Source organism: Pan paniscus, chromosome 18, assembly GCF_029289425.2.
Source record: "Pan paniscus chromosome 18, NHGRI_mPanPan1-v2.0_pri, whole genome shotgun sequence".
Classification (NCBI taxonomy): domain Eukaryota; kingdom Metazoa; phylum Chordata; class Mammalia; order Primates; family Hominidae; genus Pan; species Pan paniscus.
In genome coordinates, this window is record NC_073267.2 from 81,331,135 (window position 1) to 81,352,455 (window position 21,321).

General features: G+C 45.7%; 1 protein-coding gene across 3 annotated transcripts in view; it reads left to right on the top strand.

Annotated features, from left to right (window-relative positions):
* Positions 1-21,321, top strand: part of ZFHX3 (zinc finger homeobox 3) — a 272,637-nt gene that overhangs the window by 246,135 nt on the left and 5,181 nt on the right. For all 3 annotated transcript variants that reach the window (XM_034940594.3, XM_008954876.5, XM_034940595.3), the window contains exons 6-9: positions 1,536-1,669; positions 1,797-1,997; positions 13,429-13,531; positions 14,842-20,289. In XM_034940594.3, coding sequence (XP_034796485.3) covers positions 1,536-1,669; positions 1,797-1,997; positions 13,429-13,531; positions 14,842-20,289 — 5,886 coding nt within the window. The remainder of the gene's footprint in view (positions 1-1,535; positions 1,670-1,796; positions 1,998-13,428; positions 13,532-14,841; positions 20,290-21,321) is intronic.

The window sequence follows — 21,321 nt, forward strand, 5'->3', positions numbered from 1 at the left end:
TGTAGACCAGGTTACCAAGATACTGGGGTTAAAGGTCACAAGATGTGCATTCTGGGAAGAGCATCAACTTCCTGGAATATATTTCCTGCATTTGGCAAATTTCTTTTCAAAATTATATTGTGGCCTTATGATTTTAATGAATAAAATTGATTTTCTAAAATTGTTTATTAAAGTAATGACAGCATCTTGGTGTCCACATCAGAACAAATTTCAAACCCAAGCATAAATGGAAATACATGCCAGATAACTAGACAGGGTAAAACAGAAAGCAGTTTAACAGGGAATAAAAATTGGGCTTTCTAATTCAGTGACCTGAATGCTGAGTCACATTATTTTTTCATGAGGGCAGTGGGTATATATATTTTCTCACTACCACTTTTATTACTTTTTTTTTCTTATTGCTTTAAACAAAATTCTGAAAAATGGAGTCCCATATTCAAAACAAATGAAAGAGCCAACACTCAGATATTGACCAGGTTATGGAACAACCAGATCCAACCATACTGTGTTTAAGCTGGAGGAGCCTTGCTTATCCTGGAGAAATCCTTAGCCTGGCTGTTTTCTTATCAAAGTGTTTGCCTCTACTGGAAGGAGGAGCAGATAGCAGGTTTTTCATCCCTATAAACCCTGAGCCTAACCTAATGCCTACTGATTGGGGTTAAAAATAGAGAAGATAAAGAAATGTTTCCTTTCCATCCTTCAGAGAACTCCTCCCACCAGCACTTCCGTACGTGCTGTCTGCTGCTCAATCCTCATGGGCCGCTCCTCTTTAAATAGCGTTTGGTTTTTTTGGTGGTGTAGGCAAGAGGGGCATGGAGGCATGGTTTGGGCAAGCAGATAGGAAACTTTGCCTATTCCCACCCACTCTGAATAAACTGTTGGGTCTGGAGCACTGGCTAGATTATATCTTGGATTCAGGCCCTGCCTAGTTCCACTCCTCAATTATTTCTTCCCCAAAAGCAAACTGCTGAACCCAAACTTGATTTTTTTTCCCCACATATTTGGTGTGCTGATACTCATGTGAACCTTTCTCAAATCACATTTTTCATGTTGCCAATGCTGTGCCATGTTGTGATTCCAAGAGGAGGGACAATAAAGTTGAGAGCACATCTCTTCTTACATTTCTGAAGCAGAGCATGTCTGGTACTGAGGCTGGCAAAGCAATTGGTGAGACTTTCCCACCCACCCTCAGCCCTACTGCCCCCCAAAAGCCAGCAGATTGTATCTAGATTGGGGGAGGTTAGAACAGACTGAATTTAGCTTAATCCAACTCCAGAGCCTTTTATTCCATTTCTTTGCCTTCTTTTCCTAATGTTCAGTTGTTAAAGTAGTGACAGAAATTCATGGGGGAGAAAGAAACACTTGCTTCTTTTCCAACATGCTTGATAAATCAGTCCGGATGTTCATCCTTCTTGAATTTTGGTGTTTTAAGAAAATCCTGTGCTATAAATGAATGTTGATTTTCACCCAACACAAACCCTCTGGGAGCTGGCCTGGTCTGGCTGCTGTATTGCATCTTCTACTTTCTCTTTTAGCATCGTCCAGCCAAGCAGAGAAGGAGCTGACAGATTCTCCTGCAACCTCCAAACGCATCTCCTTCCCAGGTAGCTCAGAGTCTCCCCTCTCTTCGAAGCGACCAAAAACAGCTGAGGAGATCAAACCGGAGCAGGTGAGGCTGGAAGGGACTCTGCTGGTGGGGAGGTGAGGTGTTTTAGACATTGGTAGGGAACAAACTTTTGGGTGGGCGGGCTTGGGGCACACACAGTTGCTCAAAGCAGTGGGTGTGTTCCCCACAGATGTACCAGTGTCCCTACTGCAAGTACAGTAATGCTGACGTCAACCGGCTCCGGGTGCATGCCATGACGCAGCACTCGGTGCAACCCATGCTTCGCTGCCCCCTGTGCCAGGACATGCTCAACAACAAGATCCACCTCCAGCTGCACCTCACCCACCTCCACAGCGTGGCACCTGACTGCGTGGAGAAGCTCATTATGACGGTAAGGCAGCCAGGAGCAGCACCCTGTGGTCTTTCTCCAGGGTCAAAGGTGATGCAGTAACATGGGCAAGATACTGTATTATTGGACGAGAAAGTCAGTGTAGAGTTGGAAACGTCAGAAAACAGTCCTTGTTCTGTGACCTTTGTTGTACTATCCCTGCCTTAGACTTGGCATGGCCATAGCCCAAAGTGCTGAACATGTGTTTCTCAACCTCCCTTATCATCCTCTCTCCCCTCAGGGGACAGAGGCATGGATTAGCTAACCATTTATATGAAGAAATCGTTATTCAAATTCTTCAAACCTTTACTGAGCAGGTCATGGACTAGATTGCTCTTACCTTCATTATGTCTCATTTCATCCTCATAACAAACTCTGTTTTTGTTGTAAAAGGGAGCCAGGCACACTAGCTCACACCTCTAATCCCAGTTCTTTGGGAGGCCATGGTGGGGGGATTGCTTGAGGCCAGGAGTTTGAGACCAGCCTAGGTAACATAATGAGACCCCATCTCTACAAAACATACTTTAAAATTAGCCAGGCATGGTGGTGCATGCACCTGTTGTCCTAGCTACTTGGGAGGCTGAATTGGGAGGATCACTTGAGCCCAGGAGTTTGAGGTTGCAGTGAGCTATGATTAGGCCACTGCGCTGCAGCCTGGGTAACAGAGGGAGACTCTATCTCTTTAAAAAAAGAAAGAAAAAAAATTTTTTTTGACACAGTCCCATCAGCAGATAAGGAAACTGAGGCTCAAAGATGTTAATTGACTTGATGCCATTTGTAAGGAGCAGAGTTGAGATTTGAACCCGCAATTTCCAACTCTAGGGTAGGGAGTTTCTCAGTGGATACTTTGATTTTTAAAGCAAGAAAATGGTGAGCTGGATATTGCTGATTCGTGAATGTGGGTTTTGCATTTGAACATGATATTGCTACAACTGCAGATTTTGAAAGCATGCCCCTAAGTGACCACTATAAACATGGCCTAATTAGTGTAAAGATGTAAATCTAATTGTAATATAAAAACTTTTCAAAATAGTGCCAGTGATGGTGATGTCCTACTTTTGACTATGTTGGTGCTGCTATGAAAGTCATTTCCTGGCCGGGCGTGGGGGCTCACACTTGTAATCCCAACACTTTGGGAGGCCAAGGCAGGTGGAACACCTGAGGTCAGGAGTTCAAGACCAGCCTGGCCAACATGGCGAAACCCTGTCTCTACTAAAAATACAAAAATTAGCCAGGCATGGTGGCGGGTGCCTGTAATCTCAGCTACTAAGGAGGCTGAGGCAGGAGAATCACTTGAACCCGGGAGGCAGAGGTTGCAGTGAGCTGACATTGCGCTACTGCACTCCAGCCTGGGTGACACAGCGGGACTCCATCTCAAAAGAAAAAAGAAAAAAATGGCTGGGCACGGTGTCTCACACCTGTAATCCCAGCACTTTGGGAGGCCAAGGTCGGCGGATCACGAGGTCAGGAGATCGAGACCATCCTGGCTAACACGGTGAAACCCTGTCTCTACTGAAAAATAAAATACAAAAAATTAGCCGGGCGTGGTGGCAGGCGCCTGTAGTCCCAGCTACGCAGGAGGCTGAGGCAGGATAATGGCGTGAACCCGGGAGACAGAGCTTGCAGTGAGCAGAGATGCGCCACTGCACTCCAGCCTGGGCGACAGAGCAAGATTCCGTCCCCCCCCCAAAAAAAAGCCCTTTCCTGATCATTAGAGGAAAAACCACCAAAGAGAATTATTCTCACCTCTTTCTTAGCATTATTTTAGCAGTGGAGTAATAAGTTAATTTGATTGCCTTTTCACGTGAAGATTCCCAGAGAGGTAGTCTGTTCACAACTGCACGTTATAATGTGCAGGTCACAGACATATCACCTCCAGGCATTTTCTATTCGATTTGGTTCTGCAAACATTAATGAATAACATTGTAAGTGATGTTTAGTCATGAAGCATATATAATTGATGCATCAAGAGAACTTTAGCAGCCAATGGGAAGCTCAAAGGTGACCTAGCATGAGTTGCCTTTCAGAGATCTTTGAAGTATAAATTAACTTTCTGTGGGTATTTTCAAATCAGCTGGTGAACAGTGTGTAAAGATTCTCTGTAAGTGAAAACCTCCTTCTGTGGACCAGTGGGTTTCTGTGTTACTGGTTTCCTCAGCTTTCTCATCATCCTTGGAAGTAACAGGCCTCATTGTACTTCCCATCTGATGGCCTAGAACCATGGGAGCCTGAAAGAACAGAAAGAGATGTGGGGAGGGAAGCATTGTCAATACTGACCTACATTTTTCTTTTACTCACGTGATTATTTTTGCTATTTTAATATAAATCTAGTCTAGGGACTGTGGGCCTATGGTAATCTACATGACTGGTTTACATTAGTAAAAATTTCATTTATATATCCCTAGGGACTAGAGCATAACTTATATTTCAAATATTCATTGTTTGTCATATTTTCATAATAGCAATAGCAAGGTAAATTTCAAGTGACAAGTGTGGTGGTCATTGTGAATCTTCATTTACCAACAGAGTCTTCAAGGGCAGGATATTACTTCTGTGTTTGCTTGGGTGCCAGTCCCTAAGAGATTTCTGGAAGTTACCCATTAACTAGCACCTTTGGAAGCAGTGATTCTTAACCTTTATGGAGACTCTCATGAAAGCTATACAACAGCCATACTGTATTATTCTTTGCATACCAATGTTTGATAACCACTGTTACTGTCCCTCCGTCAAGTATTTTGCAAATATAAAATTGTGTGTACAATGCCAGGGAGCATAAGGATATGTCCATGGGACTGGTCAATACAAACTGTTCTAGAACCCCTGACAATGTAATTATGTAGCAGACACTGCTCCCTAAAGCACTGCTGGTCTTGGTACCTTGTATAGAAACCTCTATGTTCCTCATCTTTCCACAGCAGACCATGGAGATGTTTTCTAGACATTTCTGAGAAGTGTGCAGATTGTGGGAAATGCACTTGTAATAGGAAGTCAACTTGTTAGCAACAAGGGAAAGTCAATGGATTCAGGAATAAAGTTGAAAGTTATGAGAAATGTAATCATATAAGTATTTTACTTTTTACTGAAAGATGTATATGCAAGGATGAGTTTTCTCTTTGCATGGAGTTATGGCATGGCTGGGTTTGTCCAGTCATGGGGATAGTTTGCGTTGAGCCAAACTATGCATTTCTATCTCAGGCCTTTAGTTCAGCAGGAAAAAAAAAAAAGAGCAACCAGGGTTAGAGGGAATTTGTGGGCCTACCACAAGGTGAACCTGAGATCGTATTTGAGGACTGGAATACTGATGATCTTGGTCTCTGCTCTGATGAATCAAAGCAGATGCCAGTGTCTTTCCTCTGAAAAATTTGGTGTAAAAATGGAATTTGCAATTGTTTTACAACTAAGTGATTATAATGAACCTATGGTTAAAATCATGCCACGGGAGGGCATTTTACTGTCATTTTATTAGAAAATTGGCCCCGGGAAAGTATTGGTTAGGCTTTCTAACGATATATGTTTGTTCATGGCCAACTAGAGCAGGAAACTGAAAACAGCATGATGAAAAATGCCCCTCTAATCAGGGCTCCATTTTCTAAACCATATCATTAAGGAATGGCCAGTTCTACGGTCATTCATGCTCCAGGAGAAGGAAGTTATGTCTGCTTTGTCCCTGAGTGGCTAGGATGAATGGCAGCAAGAGGAGTGAATCTTCTTTCTTTCCAAATGGGTTGACTGAGTTAGTTGCCGTTGGCTGCAGAATAGGAAAAGCTTGCAAAATCCCCCAAATAGATGATTCCTGGCAGACATGGGGTGTGTCCGGGGTATTTACAGCTATAAATTCTGGTAAATATTTTTTGCTGTCTGTGTCCAAAGTCTCAGGATTTAGCTTGAGTTCGGTTCAGTCCCACTAAAAGTAAATTCCACCCTGATAAATGGAAACAGATTACTTTCTACACAACGTCTTTCTGTTCAGTTGTAAATGGAGTGCGTTTTGAGGAGGCTTCATTTAATAATACCTTATCAGACAGCTTTCAGAAACCTGCAGTGTCTAATATGTCTGTTGCTATGGTAACAGCTGCTTGCTTATGCTCTGCATCTCATATCTATGTCTTCCATGGGCCCCCTTCTTACTGATGAGGGGGCTTGAGAAATATTCTCCACTAGGAACAATTGCAGTGCTGGCCCTCCACTATGGAGACCACACCCACAGCACTTCATTCTTCTTGGCCTATTGGAAACAGAGCTGCAAAGAGTACCTCTGCACACGTCATATCAAAGAAGGAAATCTATAAAGCTTAAGGGAGATGAGACAAGGGCCCCTCCACAACTGGCTGGGCAGCCCTCCCCCAATGTCAGTTACACATAAGAACTCTCACCTATTTACAAAGAAGCTTGAGATTTCAAATTGGTGAAAGAGATGTAGGAGCTGCTGCTCGGTGCCCTTATTTTCCCATTCTTTCAGGAAAGAAGGGTGGAAGGCATGGGGCCCATGTTTCTGTCCCCTGAATGAGAATAGGAAAGACCACCTACCATGCATTTCAATACTCTTAAATTATTCTAATTGATCACTATCTTTCTAAGTGACAGGACACACCACTGGGATCCTGAAGCACTGATATGGGGAAATTCTCTTTGTTCTTTCATCATTTAACAAAATATGACCTCATAATGGAGATGGGATTGGCTCCTGGGCAGCTTAGGAACACCTTTTGTAGCCCTTTGTCTTGGCTCCCTTTGGTAGTTCTTAATTATTCTGTATTTTTTGTACCTGCACAGTTTCCCTTCCATGCTCCTGGCCCTGTGTTGCCTGCACTTTTCTCTGTATCTCTTTTGAGACCAATAGTTTGTAACCTTGTGATTTTTTTCCGTCAGCGTCTGTGACTCTCTATGCTTCATGTGTGTCTGTGAATCTCTAGGACAGGCTGGTCATCTGGGGCTCTAGGGCAGCCACTGGCCTGGGGGCGGTTGCACCCACCTGGGTACCAGCTCTCTCACTTTGCCTGTATCTTAAGAGGAAGGTAATGAAAATAATCGGCCTTCATTAATTCCAAGCCCTGTGAGATGATAGCCATTTGGAGCCTGTTTGCCAATTAGATGGTCTAAATTAGAAGTGACCTTGGTATACTGCCACTGCTTCCCTCTCTGAGTCTAATGAAGCTTTTCTCTCCAATTCATTCTCCTTCTCAGTTCTCACCTCTCTGCGCACACGTGTGTAACTCTTCATGTGTTTCCTGTTCTCCCATCTACCTTTTCAATCTTTCTCATCCTCAGTTTCAAAAATCTGGTTCTGAGCTACATTTGTTTCCAGCCTACATGAATGTTAACACGGCCCTACAGTATTTTCTTTTGAGCTTGATGTATTTAAAAATTGAATGAACTACCATACAGAAGCAGTTTTAGAAAGGAAACAAGGAGGCCAAGGTGGGAAGATGGCTTGAGTCCAGGAGTTCGAGACCAGCCAGGGCAACATGGCAAGACTGTGTCTCTACCAACAAAACAAAACACACAAAAAATTGCTGAGAGTGGTGGTGTGTACCTGTAGTCCTAGCTACTCAGGAGGCTGAGGCAGAAGAATCACTTAAGCCCAGCAGTTTGAGCCTGTAGCGAGCCATGGTTGTGCCACTGCACTCCAGCCCAGGTGACAAAGTGAGACTATCTCAAAAAAAAAAGAAAGAAAGAAAAGGAAATGGGACAAGGAGAGAAGAAGCTGAGCCTTTTAAAAAGACTCCATGGCCCAGTATTCTCTCTGGCATATGTAGAAGACTGTAAAGTGGGGTGGGGAACCCAACTCTGAAACTCTACTGGCAAGAGGCGCCCTTGCCTCTTGTTTGTTGGCTGTAAGTGTGCAGAAACCAGCCAGTGGGCCCCAGTGGCTGTCTAGGTACAGGAAAGGAAGTGAGCAACTGGCCTCTCGCTGGAACAGCTGGCTTTAGATATACCACTAGCTAGACTGCTCAGCCCTAAAAGCAGCTGGCTTTTAACTTCATGCTTAATGTTTTGGGCAGAACCAGTCTCATCCACAAGGATGTAGAGACTGGCTTGGTCTGTGCCAAGGAGGTCTGTGCCTGAGGTCTCTCCTCTTTTTGTCTGAATTTCTTCATTCTGTTGATTTTCAATTAAAAGTAAAGGATTTGAGGCATCCTTGGGAGCCTAGGTATCGGCAAATCTATACTTTCACCTGGAATAGTGGGCTTTTCAGAAAGAAGTCCTAAAGTGAGCAATGCCAAGGCGGTAGGAATAAGGGTCTCAGGGAAACTAGGTTCACCACTTTTGCTAAGAAAATATCTCTGCTGGCCAGGCGTAGTGGCTCACACCTGTAATCCCAGCACTTTGGGAGGCTGATGGGGGCAGATCACTTAAGGTCAGGAGTTCGAGACCAGCCTGGCCAACATGGTGAAACCCCATCTCTATTAAAAGTACAAAAAAAAAATAGCTGGGCGTGGTGGTGCACATCTGTAATCCCAGCTACTCGGGAGGCTGAGGCAGAAGAATCACTTGAACCCGGGAGGCGGAGGTTGCAGTGAGCTGAGATTGTGCCATTGCACTTCAGCCTGGGCAACAGAGCGAAACTCCATCTGAAAAATAAATAAATAAATAAAATCTCTCTGCTTTCCAGCACACAGAATGTGTCTGGGGCATCGATCTAACCTAGGTGAGCCTGTCTGCAGGTAGCCTCAAGAGATGAATTGGCATGAACGGTCCCATAAGAACTTAGCAAAGGGTGACCTTGGCTGCACAGGGTGTTATATTGGCCCTTCCACATCTGTGACCTGCAGGGATTGGCGTAAGTGGCAGGATGGTGTTCCTTATAACTCCAGATTCTACCAAGAAATTATATATTTCAGCAGCCCCTCCCAAATGTCAGAGTGGGAGACTAGTCCCATATCTCAGACACGGGCTGTATAAGGTGTGCCCTTGAGGCTTTAGGGTCCACTCACCTCATAGAATCTTGAAAAGCATTAGAACATAATCCAAAACAATAATGAACCAAACTAGGAAGAGCTTGGAACTATGTGTTTATGAACCTATATGTTACCTCTCCTAGTAGATCAAGGGCAGTTCACTTGAGTACATGGATTTCCTTCTGGGGAGCTTGTAATTTCCTAAAATTATCTGGAATATTCTTTCTGTGAAAGTATTTTCCTAGGAGTCTGCAACTTGTATTAGATTTCTAAGGCTTTTGTGACCTCTAAAGGGTTATTTATTCTGCATCATAAGCCTTTTGGAGACAGGAACTTTTGTCTGGCTCTCTGCATCTCAGAAGCATGCAGCACATGGATCCTGTACAGTGTTTATTTAGTAAATGGTGGTCAATTGAATGAACTGAGAGTTACTCAAGGCTACTCCTTTTCAACTGTGTTATTTTGGAAGTGCTTAAGCTTGAACATTTTTAGCATCAATGTGGAACGCTTCTGTTTCTATTATATATGAAAATTACTTAAACTGGGAGGTTTTGAGCACTGGAGTAGAACTCTACATTTCTTTTGTTATGCATGAAAACCTGTTTGTTAGGAATATATCAGAGCCACTGTTGGCTTCCAAATTTTCTGCACCCCAGTCAGCTGATGGTTTCTTCCCAAGTTTCCAAGAAATGTACATGTACTCTGGGAGGAAGGTAGTTGAACTGGCTCAGAAGGTTTGGGAGGAAAACGTGGTGTCTAGAAGATCACCATGGAACTGCCTTTTGCATGGCAGAGGCCAACCTTGAGAGACCCAAAATGCTGTAATGGCTGTAATCAGTTGAATTTTCTTAACCAGAAAAACTTTTGTCTTCTCATTACTTCTCAGGTTCATTAGTGAATACAGTGGGGGATATAATTTAATGTATTAAATGTTTATTGATGTATGGATTATCGGAATAATCAATGTGGATGGTACATTCAATGTAGAAAGTGTAGGTGTTTGGGCTGATTTGTACTGTCACCTGGCCAAACCTTAGAACTTTTTTCGTTTGGCTCTTGAGTCCATGGCTGGAAGTATGGACATTGTAGGATTGCGGCCAGAGAGGGGGAGAAGGAACAGAGAGAAAGCATGTATATTGTTCTGCAGGAAAATTGGTGGTAGGACCAGCTATTTGAGGGCCTCTGAAATTTGGCACACTTGGCATGACCCTGGTTATGCTACAACCAGGTTTTGTCTTCTCATAAACCTACATGTTTCAGTGTTCCTGGCAAAAGGGAAGGTCTTTACCTGTGCTCAGCACAGCTGGGATGGATGGATTGATTGATTGATTGGAGACAGAGTCTCATTCTGTCGCCCAGGCTGGAGTGCAATGGCGCAATCTCAGCTCACTGCAACCTCTGCCTCCCGGGTTCAAGCAATTCTCCTGTCTCAGCCTCCCGAGTAACTGGGACTACAGGCATGAGCCACCACGCCTGGCTAATTTTTGTATTTATAGTAGAGATGGGGTTTCACCATGTTGGCCAGGCTGGTCTTGAACTCCTGACCTCAAATGATCCACCCGCCTCAGCCTCCCAAAGTGCTGGGATTACAGGCGTGAGACACCGCACCCGGCCGACAGCTGGATTATTACTTTCCCATTTTCAGCTATCCATTAGAGACTATGGCTGGGACAGTCTGAATTCCATGCAGTTTAGTAGCCAGATAGGATTGTAAAACAAAGGGGGTGCCAAGGCAAGTGTTGAAGGAAGTCTGCCTTTGGATATATATATATCACCTCAGTGAGCAGAAGGACTCCTCAGTGGGCTCTGTTGGCAGGATTGTTTATGGCTCTTCAAGGTAAAGCATGAAAGCTTTGAGTAAAAAGCTTTGGAAGCTGGTAGGAGAGGGAAGAATGGGCAAAGGGAACGTTAGTGTCTGAGAACTGACATGGGGCCCTCCAGTAGCCTGTGTAGCAAGGCAGCTTCCATTCTCAACCTCTGTTCAGACACATGCACAGACAGACGCCACCTGAATTTCCAGATCCTTAGGATTCTCTTTAGGAATCTTCCTCTTTGCCTCCTGGGAATTTCTTGCCCATCAAAATTTCATATACCAACCCCCCCTTTTTTTCAGGGAGAGGTTGGGTACACTATAGATGAGAAAAATGCAGGTGGATAAAAGTAGTTACTTAAACACATACGGGGCAAGACTTACAGGTTTGGAGGCCCAGATTAAGATGCAGAGGAGCATGTGAGGTTGATGATTATATTTCGGGGAGAGTTAATTGATGGAAGGTGAAGGCAGACAAAGAACCGCTGCTTACTGCCTTCTTGAATCCCAATCAGGAATTATGATTAAAGTCGCAGCGAGACAACAGAGGGCTGATGAATTGGTGTCTTTTTTTTTTCTTTTTTGCCGTCATTCACACTTGATTGACTTCAACCTTTCAAGTGCAAAAGTCTCTCTTTTCCATTATTATTCATAGCCATCTGAGTTTTTCTAATTAAAGTGTATGAAAACAATTACTGATCCGTCGTACTGAGTCTGTTAGAGGGGATGTCTGCCTTACTGTAATGTGTATGAAAAGCCCACAGTTTTCTATAATGATGTGCAGCTGAGGTGTTAGATAATTTTATTCTTTTTTACTCTGTAGGGCTTTTTTTTTATTTCTCATGATTCATTTTTCATAATTCCTAAAGATCCCAGGAAAGGACTGATCCTGCAGCTACAACCGAGAAAGGAGGTGGGGGGGAGTCTTTTTTCCTTTCCCTTTCTCCCCCTCTTACCCCCAACCTCGTGCTCCCCCTCAGCTGAGGACTACAAATTAATCGGTGACCTTTCACTTCTCGGATTCCCGCTGGACTCCCCAACCACACTGGTCAGAAATGCCTTCTATTAAAAAGAAAATAGATGGAATGAGTTTGGCCATCTCCACTCCATTCCTAACGATTCATCAACAGCTAGCCTTAACCAGCTGCCGATGAGCTTTGTGTGAGGTGCAGATGTCTGTGGGGGCAAGAATGCTATGTCACACACATTCACCTGCCACACACCTGCTCTTTGTAAACACAGCATTTCTCAGAATGCTTCTCCATGGTGCCTGTTGCTTACTTTTTGCACCTGCTGGCATCTGGGTTGCTGAAATTATTCTAATACCCCTAAGTGTGATGAGGAGTTATCTTATGTTGATGGGGGTGGCTGTCTGGGTTTCCTCTAGTTGTCAAGCTTATTGCTGATGATTCTAGTGGACATCTCAGTAGCTATTTTGAGCAAGGCTGGGATCGTCACATCATTAAAAATTAATAGTAATGTGTTTAAAATATTATTTAATTTTGAACAGAAATCTAAGTATTCCAATCTTTGCAACAGACAGTGAAGATGTCTGTGCAGTACGGTTGTGTTTGATGGAAAAATAATGTCTCCAAGTGGGGCTGGGTGCCACGTAGAAAGGTTAGTGGTGACTGTAGTTTCTGGTCCTGTAACTTCTAGGTCAGTCCATTTCTCCAGCTATCATCAAATGGGAGGCGGTTTCTAATTCATTTGAAATATCAGCGCCACCTAGCCTTCCCACCCCATATCAGGCAAAAGGATATTGCTTCTTTTTGAATGAAGAACCTTTGATCTTTCCATTGGATATCGAGGGCTGCTTATCACATTAACATAAGGCAAATGATAACTTGTTTGGACAGGCTTCTGGCCGTATGGCAGGGAGGCCTAGAGAAATATCTGAGGCTCTGCCCGAAAGTTGCAGCTGTTTGGATCCAGGCGATTTCCAGAACTGCTGTATTGAGAAAAAATGGCCATGGTCAAGGTGGGGCTGCCCTGTTGTAGAATGCTGTGCAGGCCACCCTCTATCGCTGGGACGTTGGTCAGAAGTTCCCTCTGATGTTGTATACCTTGGGCAGAGACTCCAGAAGAAATCGTGGCTTAAGTGAGTCACAAAAAAAGGCTTGTTTGTGCTTGATGTCAGCTTGTAAAGGGTTACAAATGTTGTTTCCTGGAAAATCTGCCAGCATGTCTGCGTGTCCTTAGCCTTCCCTTTGTTCTCTCCTTTTCTTCTTACCCTTTCCTTCACTCTTACTCCCCTCCTCCTCTTGCCTGAATACGTTTTGAAAACAGTACTACAATGCTCCCTGCTTCAAGATTACAGTGTACTTTACTAGGTATGATTTAATTAGGGCCCTTATTATGTTTTCAGCAGCTTAAGGTGGGCCTTTCAACTTATCTACCTAATTGGTTGCACAAGAAGTTTCACAGCCCATGACAAAACATTGTCAGTGATCAAAGTCAAAATTCTGCATAAAGGAAAAATATTAATAATAAGATTATTCTTCAAGTGTGCACTGCTAATTATGTCCAGAATGTAACCGTAGAAACACTTTTGACTGATGTGAGCTTTGTCTAATAAACATGAATCTTCAGTGAGCTATGAAAAGTGAGACACCTCTAGCTTTACACTGGTGAAGGCTAATTTTGCTTATTAAATAATTTTTAAACATTTCCTATTTTGTGTCGCTTTCCTCTCCATTTGACTCTCCTTGCTCTTGCTCCTCAGGTGACCACCCCTGAGATGGTGATGCCAAGCAGCATGTTCCTCCCAGCAGCTGTTCCAGATCGAGATGGGAATTCCAATTTGGAAGAGGCAGGAAAGCAGCCTGGTCAGTATCATTATTCTTGACCCCAAGAAATTGAAACAAGATGGAATGCCAAAATGTTCATGGAGAAAGGTTTTCAGGAATTCTTTACAATACTCTTAAGGTGAATGTAACTGATCAGGAGATGAGGGGCACTGTCATCAGCTACTTTATACTCTGCTTCTTGGCATGTATTTGTATATTACTCACATGGTTTAAAGTGAGAGAAAATCAGTATGAGAACCAGTGGAATTCTGGCACAGACACACACATCTTCTTAAACTATACAATTAGGGAGTGAATAACCAGAGACTCAGTCAGTAGGCCCTACCATTCTAAGCCATTAAACACTGTATTTCTGAGGACTTAATTAGTAGGGACTTGTGGGTTGATTTTTAGGTACACTGGATTAGTTGTCTTTCGTTCTGAGTTTTTTGGGATTGGCTTAGGATGAAGCACAGAGATGCTGTTGGAAAGAACATTGTTGTAGACAGTAGTTGGTGCCACATAGTGTTTCCTGGCTAGATGAATGGCTAGACCTCTGTGAGGCTGTCCTACATCTTTCACCTCTAAGGTGGGAAGAGTTCTAAGTTGGGAAGAGTTTGGCCACACTACTGTCCTGCCTCCTCTCTTTCTTGTGAGTTTTCCATATTAGACAATGGACAAATGACCTGATAAAGGGTCTCGGTATTTATGGGTGTGATGATCTCATTGTAGGGAAAAAAATGTATTTTAAATAATTGAACACTTGAATGTTAATTGCTTATTGAATAGAGATGGCAATCAGAAGTCACATTATAACAAGAAATTAAATGCCTAAAAATATGTATCCCCAAATTTCTTATATTACGATGTTCAGCAGTTTTGTAAATTCCTCACAACTTAGGACAGCATTAATTCACATATTCTACACTTCAGATCTACTGTGCTAAATGCTTATTACATAAAAGATGAACATAAAAGGGAAATCCAGTCTAAGATCAGTAACCTTCAAACCAGTTCTTGAGAAATTGAGGATTCTGAGTCAAGCAATTAAATGCTATTTAAAAGACTGTTAGATCTGTGATATGACATGGGTCTATTATGCATTGAAACTTTTTGTATTTCCTTTTATCCATCTCTGTTCATGTGCACCCTGTTTATAATATGTGCTCTACTGGAGGAACAAAAGAAAGCAGGAGGCGCTCTGCAGAGATTCTGTCATTCAGGTTGGGCACTTCCCTCATCATCAGATTCTGTGTTCATGAGGCCTGACTAGGTAGACCGCTCTGGGTGCCATCCTTGAAACAAAGCCTTCTTTATCTTTGGGTTTGATTTTTTTTTTTTTTTAACAGAAACCTCAGAGGATCTGGGAAAGAACATCTTGCCATCCGCAAGCACAGAGCAAAGCAGAGATTTGAAACCATCCCCTGCTGACCCAGGCTCTGTGAGAGAAGACTCAGGCTTCATCTGCTGGAAGAAGGGGTGCAACCAGGTTTTCAAAACTTCTGCTGCCCTTCAGACGCATTTTAATGAAGTGCATGCCAAGAGGCCTCAGCTGCCGGTGTCAGATCGCCATGTGTACAAGTACCGCTGTAATCAGTGTAGCCTGGCCTTCAAGACCATTGAAAAGTTGCAGCTCCATTCTCAGTACCATGTGATCAGAGCTGCCACCATGTGCTGTCTTTGTCAGCGCAGTTTCCGAACTTTCCAGGCTCTGAAGAAGCACCTTGAGACAAGCCACCTGGAGCTGAGTGAGGCTGACATCCAACAGCTTTATGGTGGCCTGCTGGCCAATGGGGACCTCCTGGCAATGGGAGACCCCACTCTGGCTGAGGACCATACCATAATTGTTGAGGAAGACAAGGAGGAAGAGAGTGACTTGGAAGATAAACAGAGCCCAACGGGCAGTGACTCTGGGTCAGTACAAGAAGACTCGGGCTCAGAGCCAAAGAGAGCTCTGCCTTTCAGAAAAGGTCCCAATTTTACTATGGAAAAGTTCCTAGACCCTTCTCGCCCTTACAAGTGTACCGTCTGCAAGGAATCTTTCACTCAAAAGAATATCCTGCTAGTACACTACAATTCTGTCTCCCACCTGCATAAGTTAAAGAGAGCCCTTCAAGAATCAGCAACCGGTCAGCCAGAACCCACCAGCAGCCCAGACAACAAACCTTTTAAGTGTAACACTTGTAATGTGGCCTACAGCCAGAGTTCCACTCTGGAGATCCATATGAGGTCTGTGTTACATCAAACCAAGGCCCGGGCAGCCAAGCTGGAGGCTGCAAGTGGCAGCAGCAATGGGACTGGGAACAGCAGCAGTATTTCCTTGAGCTCCTCCACGCCAAGTCCTGTGAGCACCAGTGGCAGTAACACCTTTACCACCGCCAATCCAAGCAGTGTTGGCATTGCTCCAAGCTCTAACTTACTAAGCCAAGTGCCCACTGAGAGTGTAGGGATGCCACCCCTGGGGAATCCTATTGGTGCCAACATTGCTTCCCCTTCAGAGCCCAAAGAGGCCAATCGGAAGAAACTGGCAGATATGATTGCATCCAGGCAGCAGCAACAACAGCAGCAGCAACAGCAACAACAACAACAACAAGCACAAACGCTGGCCCAGGCCCAGGCTCAAGTTCAAGCTCACCTGCAGCAGGAGCTGCAGCAACAGGCTGCCCTGATCCAGTCTCAGCTGTTTAACCCCACCCTCCTTCCTCACTTCCCCATGACAACTGAGACCCTGCTGCAACTACAGCAGCAGCAGCACCTCCTCTTCCCTTTCTACATCCCCAGTGCTGAGTTCCAGCTTAACCCCGAGGTGAGCTTGCCAGTGACCAGTGGGGCACTGACACTGACTGGGACAGGCCCAGGCCTGCTGGAAGATCTGAAGGCTCAGGTTCAGGTCCCACAGCAGAGCCATCAGCAGATCTTGCCGCAGCAGCAGCAGAACCAACTCTCTATAGCCCAGAGTCACTCTGCCCTCCTTCAGCCAAGCCAGCACCCCGAAAAGAAGAACAAATTGGTCATCAAAGAAAAGGAAAAAGAAAGCCAGAGAGAGAGGGACAGCGCCGAGGGGGGAGAGGGCAACACCGGTCCGAAGGAAACACTGCCAGATGCCTTGAAGGCCAAAGAGAAGAAAGAGTTGGCACCAGGGGGTAGTTCTGAGCCTTCCATGCTCCCTCCACGCATTGCTTCAGATGCCAGAGGGAACGCCACCAAGGCCCTGCTGGAGAACTTTGGCTTTGAGTTGGTCATTCAGTATAATGAGAACAAGCAGAAGGTGCAGAAAAAGAATGGGAAGACTGACCAGGGAGAGAACCTGGAAAAGCTCGAGTGTGACTCCTGCGGCAAGTTATTTTCCAACATCTTGATTTTAAAGAGTCATCAAGAGCACGTTCATCAGAATTACTTTCCTTTCAAACAGCTCGAGAGGTTTGCCAAACAGTACAGAGACCACTACGATAAACTGTACCCACTGAGGCCCCAGACCCCAGAGCCACCACCACCTCCCCCTCCACCCCCTCCACCCCCACTTCCGGCAGCGCCGCCTCAGCCAGCGTCCACACCAGCCATCCCCACATCAGCCCCACCCATCACCTCACCTACAATTGCACCGGCCCAGCCATCAGTGCCACTCACCCAGCTCTCCATGCCGATGGAGCTGCCCATCTTCTCGCCGCTGATGATGCAGACGATGCCGCTGCAGACCTTGCCGGCTCAGCTACCCCCGCAGCTGGGACCTGTGGAGCCTCTGCCTGCAGACCTGGCCCAACTCTACCAGCATCAGCTCAATCCAACCCTGCTCCAGCAGCAGAACAAGAGGCCTCGCACCAGGATCACAGATGATCAGCTCCGAGTCTTGCGGCAATATTTTGACATTAACAACTCCCCCAGTGAAGAGCAAATCAAAGAGATGGCAGACAAGTCCGGGTTGCCCCAGAAAGTGATCAAGCACTGGTTCAGGAACACTCTCTTCAAAGAGAGGCAGCGTAACAAGGACTCCCCTTACAACTTCAGTAATCCTCCTATCACCAGCCTGGAGGAGCTCAAGATTGACTCCCGGCCCCCTTCGCCGGAACCTCCAAAGCAGGAGTACTGGGGAAGCAAGAGGTCTTCAAGAACAAGGTTTACGGACTACCAGCTGAGGGTCTTACAGGACTTCTTCGATGCCAATGCTTACCCAAAGGATGATGAATTTGAGCAACTCTCTAATTTACTGAACCTTCCAACCCGAGTTATAGTGGTGTGGTTTCAGAATGCCCGACAGAAGGCCAGGAAGAATTATGAGAATCAGGGAGAGGGCAAAGATGGAGAGCGGCGTGAGCTTACAAACGATAGATACATTCGAACAAGCAACTTGAACTACCAGTGCAAAAAATGTAGCCTGGTGTTTCAGCGCATCTTTGATCTCATCAAGCACCAGAAGAAGCTGTGTTACAAGGATGAGGATGAGGAGGGGCAGGACGACAGCCAAAATGAGGATTCCATGGATGCCATGGAAATCCTGACGCCTACCAGCTCATCCTGCAGTACCCCGATGCCCTCACAGGCTTACAGCGCCCCAGCACCATCAGCCAATAATACAGCTTCCTCCGCTTTCTTGCAGCTTACAGCGGAGGCTGAGGAACTGGCCACCTTCAATTCAAAAACAGAGGCAGGCGATGAGAAACCAAAGCTGGTGGAAGCTCCCAGTGCACAGCCAAACCAAACCCAAGAAAAGCAAGGACAACCAAAGCCAGAGCTGCAGCAGCAAGAGCAGCCCGAGCAGAAGACCAACACTCCCCAGCAGAAGCTCCCCCAGCTGGTGTCCCTGCCTTCGTTGCCACAGCCTCCTCCACAAGCGCCCCCTCCACAGTGCCCCTTACCCCAGTCGAGCCCCAGTCCTTCCCAGCTCTCCCACCTGCCCCTCAAGCCCCTCCACACATCAACTCCTCAACAGCTTGCAAACCTACCTCCTCAGCTAATCCCCTACCAGTGTGACCAGTGTAAGTTGGCATTTCCGTCATTTGAGCACTGGCAGGAGCATCAGCAGCTCCACTTCCTGAGCGCGCAGAACCAGTTCATCCACCCCCAGTTTTTGGACAGGTCCCTGGATATGCCTTTCATGCTCTTTGATCCCAGTAACCCACTCCTGGCCAGCCAGCTGCTCTCTGGGGCCATACCTCAGATTCCGGCAAGCTCAGCTACTTCTCCTTCAACTCCAACCTCCACAATGAACACTCTCAAGAGGAAGCTGGAGGAAAAGGCCAGTGCAAGCCCTGGCGAAAACGACAGTGGGACAGGAGGAGAAGAGCCTCAGAGAGACAAGCGTTTGAGAACAACCATCACACCGGAACAACTAGAAATTCTCTACCAGAAGTATCTACTGGATTCCAATCCGACTCGAAAGATGTTGGATCACATTGCACACGAGGTGGGCTTGAAGAAACGTGTGGTACAAGTCTGGTTTCAGAACACCCGAGCTCGGGAAAGGAAAGGACAGTTCCGGGCTGTAGGCCCAGCGCAGGCCCACAGGAGATGCCCTTTTTGCAGAGCGCTCTTCAAAGCCAAGACTGCTCTCGAGGCTCATATCCGGTCCCGTCACTGGCATGAAGCCAAGAGAGCTGGCTACAACCTAACTCTGTCTGCGATGCTCTTAGACTGTGATGGGGGACTCCAGATGAAAGGAGATATTTTTGACGGAACTAGCTTTTCCCACCTACCCCCAAGCAGTAGTGATGGTCAGGGTGTCCCCCTCTCACCTGTGAGTAAAACCATGGAATTGTCACCCAGAACTCTTCTAAGCCCTTCCTCCATTAAGGTGGAAGGGATTGAAGACTTTGAAAGCCCCTCCATGTCCTCAGTTAATCTAAACTTTGACCAAACTAAGCTGGACAACGATGACTGTTCCTCTGTCAACACAGCAATCACAGATACCACAACTGGAGACGAGGGCAACGCAGATAACGACAGTGCAACAGGAATAGCAACTGAAACCAAATCCTCTTCTGCACCCAACGAAGGGTTGACCAAAGCGGCCATGATGGCAATGTCTGAGTATGAAGATCGGTTGTCATCTGGTCTGGTCAGCCCGGCCCCGAGCTTTTATAGCAAGGAATATGACAATGAAGGTACAGTGGACTACAGTGAAACCTCAAGCCTTGCAGATCCCTGCTCCCCGAGTCCTGGTGCGAGTGGATCTGCAGGCAAATCTGGTGACAGCGGGGATCGGCCTGGGCAGAAACGTTTTCGCACTCAAATGACCAATCTGCAGCTGAAGGTCCTCAAGTCATGCTTTAATGACTACAGGACACCCACTATGCTAGAATGTGAGGTCCTGGGCAATGACATTGGACTGCCAAAGAGAGTCGTTCAGGTCTGGTTCCAGAATGCCCGGGCAAAAGAAAAGAAGTCCAAGTTAAGCATGGCCAAGCATTTTGGTATAAACCAAACGAGTTATGAGGGACCCAAAACAGAGTGCACTTTGTGTGGCATCAAGTACAGCGCTCGGCTGTCTGTACGTGACCATATCTTTTCCCAACAGCATATCTCCAAAGTTAAAGACACCATTGGAAGCCAGCTGGACAAGGAGAAAGAATACTTTGACCCAGCCACCGTACGTCAGTTGATGGCTCAACAAGAGTTGGACCGGATTAAAAAGGCCAACGAGGTCCTTGGACTGGCAGCTCAGCAGCAAGGGATGTTTGACAACACCCCTCTTCAGGCCCTTAACCTTCCTACAGCATATCCAGCGCTCCAGGGCATTCCTCCTGTGTTGCTCCCGGGCCTCAACAGCCCCTCCTTGCCAGGCTTTACTCCATCGAACACAGGTGGGTTCTGCTCTAGGCGATTGTTTCAGGGCTAAATAGCTGCCCAGTCAGCATTCTGTTATGTGGATACCACCCAAACCCTCTGAGTGCTGGGCAGATGGGAAGCTTACCTTTCTAGTTCTTTAAAAGCAACAAGACTTCAGTTCGTTCCTGTTGAGTCTCCCAAGTACTGGTATGTCAGGGATGGGACCTCCTGGTCGGAACAGTCTCCTTCGAAACCACTCTTATCCCCTATAATAGGGAAAAACTTGAGGGTCCTGGCATACTAATTTCTGGAATATTTCAAGAAACAAGTTTTTATCATAGACCCTTTCATTCAGTCCTTGTGGAAATGCTGATCCTATCTAGATATTTGTTGTAAATATAAGACACCTGAGTTAGTCCTAGCTAATTCTGGATTATGCCCTAAGAAAACTGGTCCAAGAGCATTTAAATCAACTCTTTGCCGTCACCTGGGGTCCCTGCCTTCTTGAGAGAGCTACGGTGGCAAAAGAACTGCTATCAGGGCCGGGTGCAGTGGTTCATGCCTGTAATCCCAGCACTTTGGGAGGCCAAGGCGGGCAGATCACAAGGTCAGGAGATCGAGACCAGCCTGGCCAACATGGTGAAACCCCATCTCTACTAAAAATACAAAAATTACCCAAGTGTGGTGGTATGCACCTGTAGTCCCAGCTATTCGGGAGGCTGAGGCAGGAGAATCGCTTGAACCCTGGAGGCAGACAGTGGTTTGAGATTGTGCCACTGCACTCCAGCCTGGGTGACACAGCGAGACTCTGTCTCAAAAAAAGAAAAAAAAAAAGAACTACCAGAAGCTCTTATGTGGTAGATCCTTAATATTGGGGTTCTCTTCTAGCCAGAACAATAGTGGCTGTTTTTAACAAGATGACCGTTCTACTTGAGTGCACTGACCAGGAATCTTGTATTGGGCAACGTGGTTCTGTTAAAATACTGTTGCACATTTCAGAGGTCCTCAGTCACCTCTTTTTTTTCCTTTTGCCCATTTCCTTTTCCTTGCTCCTGATCATTGAGAAT